Source organism: Octodon degus, unplaced genomic scaffold (assembly GCF_000260255.1).
Source record: "Octodon degus isolate 3935 unplaced genomic scaffold, OctDeg1.0 scaffold00170, whole genome shotgun sequence".
Classification (NCBI taxonomy): domain Eukaryota; kingdom Metazoa; phylum Chordata; class Mammalia; order Rodentia; family Octodontidae; genus Octodon; species Octodon degus.
This window is the reverse complement of record NW_004524746.1, coordinates 4,677,934-4,686,842: the sequence shown is the minus strand read 5'-3', so window position 1 is coordinate 4,686,842 and position 8,909 is coordinate 4,677,934. Positions and strand designations below refer to the sequence as shown.

At 38.4% G+C, this 8,909-nt stretch overlaps 1 protein-coding gene across 1 annotated transcript in view; it reads left to right on the top strand.

Moving 5' to 3' along the window:
- Positions 1-4,446: 4,446 nt before the first annotated feature.
- Slc13a1 (solute carrier family 13 member 1) overlaps positions 4,447-8,909 on the top strand; it is a 117,016-nt gene continuing 112,553 nt past the window's right edge. Inside the window, exon 1 of the mRNA XM_023703423.1 lies at positions 4,447-4,584. Coding sequence (XP_023559191.1) covers positions 4,486-4,584 — 99 coding nt within the window. The 5' untranslated portion in view covers positions 4,447-4,485. The remainder of the gene's footprint in view (positions 4,585-8,909) is intronic.

Here is an 8,909-nt window from a genome sequence, read left to right as displayed (position 1 = left end):
CTCAAGGACCCAAGTTCGATCCCCAGTGCAGCATGCCCTGCCGGCCTCAGAACCCTGGGTGCCCTGTGCCCACCACTGAAACTACATGTAGTGGCATGTGCCTGTAATCTCAGCACTGGGGAGGCTGAGACAGGAGGATCACTAGGAGTCTGAACTGTGTAGCAAGATCCCATATCAAAATAACTAACTAAATAATTATTTTATCCTAATTTAAGACATGAAAATGAAAACTGACCTAGTTAATTGATTTGGACCTGGAAGTTTCATATTATAAATTACCGGTACATTTTGGTTGTGTCAGGAGGTTTCATCATCTCAGAGAGTACGATAATGAGCATGAGGAAACTGAAAACACCACAGAGTACCAAGGATGTGGCTGCTGGGTGCTGGTCAGAGGAGAGAAAATCCTCCTAGTTTTAATGGTGTCTGAAAATATTTAAAAGATTCAGTTCACAATAAGGTACTCTTTCACCATGCAGTGCCTGGAAATCTGGGGATTTATGAAAGTATCTAGAATATAGAAATAAGAGTTAATCGTTAGTGAAGTTGCAGAATTAGGAATTAATAAGGGTTGAGAACAAATGAGTGTCAGGAGAAACCTTGACACATTTCTTGACCAATGGTCTCAACAAAAGCAATTCACAATAGCATAACTCTAGCATAACTCTGAGCTGTAAATGTTCTGAAAGGGAAAATAGAACTATATAACTGAAGTAAATGCATTGTTTTATCCATGTGGAAATGCACCTGGCTATTTTTATCAACAGTAAAAGTGTTTTGCCTTTTGTTGTTTTTTCGTCCAGTAAAAGTATGTGCAAAGTCTACACAATCTCTATGCAAGTGTGGATGAGGGATATTTGAACTGGAGCTAACATTCCCCACTGAAAAATCATATTGTAGCAGAAACTGCCATCACCCACCACCACACTGCTAGTATATGTCAGTTGGCTAAGTGATTTTTCCTGCTGCAGCTCTGGTTGCTTCTGTCCCCTCGAAAAGGCTGGCCACTGCACGCTCAGCTGGTCACCGCAGTGCATATTGTAAGACCCAATTAAAGACAGACAAGTAGCCTGCCTTTGTACTTCTACTTGCAAATCGCATAAAAGCTTCCCTCCCTGATCCTTTGGGGCCTGACATTTGGAGGAACAGTTGATTCCTAGTCAGTGCCCAACCCATGTTAAATAAATAAATCTGCCTCCAAATTCGGGGTGTTACAGTTTGTCATTGTAATATATCTGTACAAAACTAAACACTGAATGAGCACATCTCGTGGATCATACGACATAAGCAATAAGGCTGATCGGCTGCCTTTTGTACTTAGTCGTGGGTGAGTTTAGAGAAGCTATCCACTAAGCATTTATTTATACCCAGAACTTTGCTAGGCACAATGAATTGTCCCTTTACACAAAAGTGCGATAATTTTCTCAAAGATTTAACATTTACATGAATTATTTAAAAAGTAAAATAGTGGTTCTACTTCCAGGCAAAAATATATCTTACAGATACTACGTCAATGATTCTTAGCGTTTAGAGCACATAAAATTTACGTAAGTACCCAACAGAACAGGAAAGCTCCTCCACCTGCTTTTGGTCCACTAGGGCAGGGTATTTGAAGTTGCTCAGATGTGGCTGGCGCAGGGAACCCGCTGGCTGGGCTGTGTGAGCAGTCCGCGGTGAGGGGCTTGGGGAGAAACTAGAATGGCCAGGATCCATTTAAAGAGAGCAGTAGATTTGAGATGATTCTCTAAGATCAAACTTAAGGGACAGCTGGGACTTAATGAGAAAGGAGACCTTATTCTTGGAAGAAGGAAAGACTTGCAGGAAAACATGAACCTGAGAGTGAGGATGACGTGGGAGGCCCCTAGAGAAGAGCGTGGGTTGGGGCCCTAGAAACTGCTTTCGATTTCCCTCACGCTGGTTGTCAAGCATCTTGGACAACTGTTTATCTTTAATATAGGTAAGGAAACCTTCTCTTCCTCTCTGCTTGAAACTGATTTTCACATTGTTTTTGTCTGTTCATAATGGTCAGGGACAAAATCCAGGGAGTAGGTGCCTTTGTACAAATTTTAGACTTGAGGAGTAGTGTTTAGTGGCATGACTAGGTATGATTATAGACATGTGACATAGTACAAAAAATTGCCCTAAAAGCCAGGAAAAAAAATACACAAACCGTAATATAATATTGTCATACCACTTAGTAACTAGAATATTTTACTTTGCATTTTTGAATTTTAGTTCCTAAATTAAAGATGTGATTAATGATAACAGTGTAAATATATGCGACTTGTACTGGATTTTGAAGATTAAATGAGCTGATGAATATAAACTTCCTATACATAGTGGACAGCAATTAAACCAATATTTGTTATTTAAAAATGTTTATAGAACCTTTTTTCAGTGGACTAATCTATGATCATACCATGGTATAGTTCAATTTAGATAAAACAGAGAATAATGGCAATGTATTAAAAAGAGATTTGTTCCTCTGTACTAAGAGGACAAATCTGACAGTGGTGACTAATTTGTCCTCAACATGGAATTGTACAACGTGAGGCGATTTGAAAGATGCCTTAAGATATGCTCCAGAGAATCCAGAAAGCCCCGGAGAGCGTCATTCCCTGGTGACTTGTAAAGATATTAATCTCACATTAATTATTCATGGTTAATGTGAGTTATATTATGAGATCTTTTCTCTCTGAACAGTGACAGAGAAAATCAATGGCGATGAGGATAGTGGAGGAGTCCTATGCAATTATGAACAGTCAGGGAATACTGGCTGTGTGTTAGCCTCAGCAACAATATTGGGGCCCTGGGCGCCTTTTTCTGAGCAGACATGGGCACCAGAGAGAAGCAACTGGGCATGGAAGAGAGGTGCTGATGAGCGCCAGGCATGTTTCCCTCAGCTTCCAGCTGGCTCATGGGCCACTGTTCCCCGCACACATGTGTGCCCCCTCAGGTTTGCTAAATGTCACACAAATGCCTTTTTAGTTTCGGTGTCATCTCACAAAGTAAGATTCTCTCAGATCAGAAAGCGAAGTTCAGATGATTTCTCCAGAGAGAAATCTGCAACAGAAATGGTTTCTTCAAAAAATAGGGGGGGAAATACACGTGATGGATCGTGTAGCGTGTTAATAGTGCTGCAATTATTTTAGCAACTTCAGCAGTTCCTTTAATGTACTTTAAAACACTATTTATTCTTTCTATCTATTTATTATTGTCACTGTTTATTTCTGTTATTAGTTATGTACTATTTGCCTTTTTTTAAATCTGGAGAAAATTAGGATATAATGTGTCTGTTAGATCTTTTTTTTCTTATTGCAACCTTGATTTTCCTGAAACACTACATGTAATTTGACTAGAAATTTATTTTTTTTGAGAAAAAAAACTGTCCCATTTACATTAATATAGTGAGGGTTGGCATTTTTTTCCTTTATAGGAAAGAAAAGCAGAGTTTCACTGGTACAGAATTGGAAATAAGCTCTTAGCACAGATAGCATGAAAATGAGGTTACTTGTGGCAGGAGGAACTTACTCCAAGTCATAGAAAGTTTGAGAGTATGGTTTTTTTTTTATTTAGGGCAGAGTGCATGCATCTTGCATGAGATACGTTGGGTCATTACTAGATAGCACAAGAAACAAACCAGAGAATTCCTAGCCCAAGGAATTTCATAATACATCCTACGTATCACTGTTGGAAAAGTTCCCGACTTCACACATGCCCATGGCCCCACACATGAAAGGCTCTAGTGACTCACTTCTGTGCAGATTCCTTGATAATTATATAATCAATATCAGCACAATAGTAGCAATTCATGCTTGCAAAATTTGTCCTAAAGGAGAGAGCTGATATAATACTTTATGGTTACCTTTGGTTTCCTATCAAAATAGGCAATAGGGTCTAGGAGATACGTAGAACTTTGCTTGAAACACACAGGAAAAATTTTGCCATTAAGTTATAAAAAAGGCTCCCTCAATACATGGTTGGAAAAGACCCAGGAAAACCCATCAGCACTGAAAATAGTTTCTTTTTCCCAGGGCCATCCTCTGAAGTCCTTACTACAGAAGTTGCTATTTAAGTTTGGACACTGCCAGTACACTTTCCTGGACAGATGCTGGTGACCATGTTTGAAGACACGTGCGAGGCACCACCACAGCTGGGGTGATAGATGATTCTTGTTACAGGAAGTTAGGGAATTTTCCTGTCTGTCATGCATTTAAATACTACAAAATAAGAAAGAAAAGAACAACTTTGCTTTTCAAAAACTACATGAGCAAATGGTCTTTGATTGCTCGTAAACACTTGGGCTTATCTCTGTGTTTTAATTGTGATAGTAAAGCAATAAAAATGAGATTTAATTTTAACTAATATCGGTCTGTGTAGGGCAGCGAGTGAAGATGATGTGTTGGAAAAATATTAAACCGGGCTGGTTATTTAACATCTGCCTTATTTTGAGGAGAGCACCACTGAAGCCACCTGCCTGAGACCATGAAACTCCTCAGTAATATCTTTATTTATCGCCGGCTTCTCCTTATAGCTATCACTGTGCTGGGTTTTCTGCCACTTCCTCTCATCATCCACTCAAAGGTAAGTGAGCTTGGAGGACAGACTGGTGGATTTCCTGGCCTGTTTTAATGGTCCTTTCCGGTGTTGTTTACTTAATTGCCTGGCTCAGCCCTGAATGAATGCTGAGTCTTGTCATTTAAAGTCAGGATGGTTACACATTGTGTTTTGTCTACTTTCCTCCTTTTTAATGGTTAATGTTGGTCTATTATCAGGATGACTACGCAGAATAATTAAACATAATAGTTAATTAGAATTGTTTTCTGCCTATAAACTAAATGAAAGGGAGAGCCAATGAAGCATGACCCTCAAGATCTTGTTATTCAAATTATTAACCCCCAGGAACCCTCACCATTTGGCACAATCCCTTTTCTAGAGAACAGAAAGCTGTGTAACCCTGGGGCAAAGAGCTAGAGGAACAATTTGGAGTCTCAGGACCCAGAAAGGCCGAAGTTTCTAGTTAGCTCTGTGGATTGTTGTGGGTTATAGAACTTTCTAGAAATTTTGTTTCCTTGTGGGTAAGAAGACTTTGAAAGCATAAAGTAGTTTTCCTTGGTTAGCTGGAAAATCTTATCATTGCAACATGTTCTGATCATTTCAGATTTTCACACGTGTAAATATTTTCTTAGTTTGCTTTAAAAAGTAGTCAGTCGATTAAATACAGAATAATAACCTTAATATACTTGTAATCTTTTGGGAGAAAGTAGTCAAAGCAACAGTAGGGAGCACTTTGTCTTTGCCAGCTACAAGTGTTACTTGGTAGTAAAGAGTAGCTCCAGACCGAGGCCCTGTGCTCCAGGTCCCAGACTTGCTGCTTAACTATGACCTGGATGAGTTGTATAAACCTCTTGTGATTCTGTGATCTATTAAGTGAGAATTGTAACAGGCTTGTTCAAAGAACTAACTGGGTAAAAACTCATCAAGCAAGTACTTGAAGCAGTGTCTGGTACCCTGTCAATGGGGTAGCATGAGTCTCCTCATTGACTGACTCAATAGCCAGGGCAATGCCCACCATCCTAAAATGCACAGTCCCTTTAGTGGAGGAGAACCTAGCTGATGTTATTCTCTAACAAGACCCACTCATTAAAGTAACATAGGGCCACATAAATTGTAAGTGCTGTGCTCTCCAGCTTTTCTCAGAAGACTGTTATTTTTCTCGCAATTCATGTGAAGCAACACAAAGTTCTTTTCGATTCTGCAAAACCCCCTTCATCTACCAAGCCAGGGAAGGGATTGGCCCCTTCATCATGGCTTGGGGGCATTTCTTGCAGCTGCAGCACACCAAGGCGCAGCATCTCTGGCCTTGAGCAATGGCAGCAGTGTGATACTAGCAGCCATGCATGTGACAAAATCAAGTCACAGGCGCAAGGGCTCTTACCTGAATCTCTTTTTTTCCCCCATAATTTTATTGAGAAACAAATAGCAATGAGACAATTTCAAACTTATCTGAATCTCTGCCCCAAACTACTTTGAAATCCTGTTTCTCCATCAAATATGGTGATGACCTTCCCTTTCCAGCTGCCCAGCTCCCGTGGGTCTCCTAGACCTCATTCTTATCTTGAAATAGTCTGGCTTCTACTTGAACATCACCCATATTTCAGTATTTCTATTCTCAGTATAGGCCCTTCCTTATAGAAGAGAAAATGAAAAATTAAACTAGTCAAGCTAAACTTAGGCCTTACTACTTTGTCGTCTGTGCTGCTCTTTCATATATAAATACACTATGCTATGATGTGTAATTTTTGCAGAAAATGAATATAGATGCTGAAAAAGATGACACAAATAAGAAAGTGATGCTTTGAATACATGATTCATTAACTAGAAAGAGGATTGCTGCTAAGAAACATGGTCAATGATTTTTTTCCAAGATGGTGTAAGCAAAAGAACATTAGGCGTGCGTACGGCCAGGCTTCTACATCCTATTACATTATAAGTGAGGCCCTCCTTTCTTTCCTTCTAATCAACTCACTTGGGCACAATCAATTGAAGGGAGGAATTTTTCCTACTACAATAACATAAATTCATTTCTAGACATTTAAATGCATATTTAAACATTCAATTAACTGCTAATTATGCTTGAAGAATACTGCTTTAAGCCTTGCTTACAATGAAAGTAGGGCATTTTTCGGAGTAGTATATCAACCTTTGGAGGGCTTAAAATTAAAACAAAGCTTTCTTTGACATGGGTACTAACCAATTTACTTTTAATTTTAGATCCTTCAACTGAGAGCTATCAGTGGATGAATAAGCTTATAGAGATTTAGTCATAGATTAAATAATTTATGCAAAAGAAAAAGCTAAAGCAATAGCTTTCAAAAGCAATAAATCTCCACAGTGTAGAATCAACAAAAGTGAATTATTGATTGGTATTTTCATTTTGTTACTGGTTGTTGAATTGTTGTTATATGCTGTTCCTAAATACTACCTTAATTCTATCTCTAGTCAAAAAATGCCATCCATAAATAGAAAATCTGGGAATATTATTGAAGTAGTCCTAAAAGGACAAGGATTGACTGTTCAGAGTGTTCTGCCATCTGCTTTTCCACATTATCTTCTTTAACTTTCACTACAATCCAGCAAGCCACTCCCTACATGTCATCATTCTCATTTTACGTCACAGGAGTGATACTCAGAGACGTGGAACTTTAACAAGGGCCCTGTAGCTGCTGATTTTGAACTTGGCTTTTGTCCCAACTTAGAATTCAGTCTTTAGCAGTGGTTTGGTTTTAGGATTTTCTACATTTTAAAAACTATATTTAAAAAAAACCCCTGTATTCATACATGTTTGCAGTACACGAAGTTTTCATTCATCTTAGGGAATACTACAACTTGATTCCTTTTATTCCCCTTCTCTCACTCCTCCTGTCCTCCATCTCTCCATCTCCTTTCCCCATTTTTATTATTATTATTGTTATTATTTTTAAACTCATGTTTCTGACATATACTGCTTAAATTTATTGTGGGTAGTTGCTCCACGTGTATGACACATCTTAAATCTCTTTAATTCCCCTTTACCTCTGTGCCACCCCTTGCCCTCGGGGTCTTGGGTCTCTTCTCATTTATTTGCAAAGGCTTTATCTCCATTTCCTTCTATTAATCTTTTATTATGCTCCTTATTTGTACTTTGCCTTATTGTGTCTTGTCATTCATTAACCAACAAGTCAGACCTCTTCATTATCCTGTTTCCGAGACAGGTCACATAGCAGAAGAGGTCAACATTACCCATCTCCTCAGCTGATCGCAAGTTACTAGGAGACAGTCCATTTCAGCAGTTCTAACCACTGGGGTCAGCGCTCTAAGATCTATCAGTGGACTAATGAGAAGGGTGTGATCTGCTGAGCGTTTCAGAGCCTCAGTACACGAGTGGCTGTCGAAGCTCGTAGGGCCTTCTGCCACTTGCCACGGCACCAGGGTCTGCACACTCACTATGAATTAGACACTGAGTTGATACCTTAGTATCTTCTAGTTAGAAGAAATCTTGGGACTATGTTTTTCAGGATAATATTTTAGAACAACATCATCCTAGAAGCTTAACAGGCATAAATCAAATAGAAGCTCAAATTTAATTCTTTAAAATCCATCGTCATTATTTTTATCACTCAAACTTTGCAAATTAGACATAGACACAGGTACAAATGAGTTAACCAAAAGCCATGTGGACAGATACTGCCAACCAGTATCTATCAGAGTCTAGAGCCAGTGATTTTAATTACAACTGAATGTCTATGTTTTTATGGCTTCTGTGAAGCTAAGAATATACCTAATACATTGATGTAAATCAACCTCTGCTAAAGATATTCTGTTTTCTTATTGATTTACACTAAAGAATTAGATAAATTCCTTTAAATCATCACCTAAATGTAGTAGTTCTCTTAGTTCTTCTCCAATTAGTACTAAATGATTATAAAGCATATAGCATAGTTGCTTTTTATTTGAATGAAATAATTACCCCATTTTTCATTCAAAGAGGGAATTCTTTAATTATTCACATATAAAAATAGGCATAAAAATAAAAACAGGCATAGGCTACATGCCATACTTCTAGTGATAGCCTGTATGTGTAACTATTCTTTTATGACTACCTCTAGCATTCTGGGTTTTTTTTTCTCTTTTCAGTATGTTCCAGTACTATTTTCTCAATTTTTCTTTATGTTTCTATTCATAAAAAACAGATGAAAAGAATGCCAGGTTTGTTTGAAGAGTAGTGATGGGGAAAAAATTGAACAATAGATAGTATTAATTGAATGTATTTCTCTCAGATACACCACTCTCAAGCTCAACTACTAACTAGAACTCCCTTCCATAATAAGGAGACCACACACACACACACACACACACACACACACACA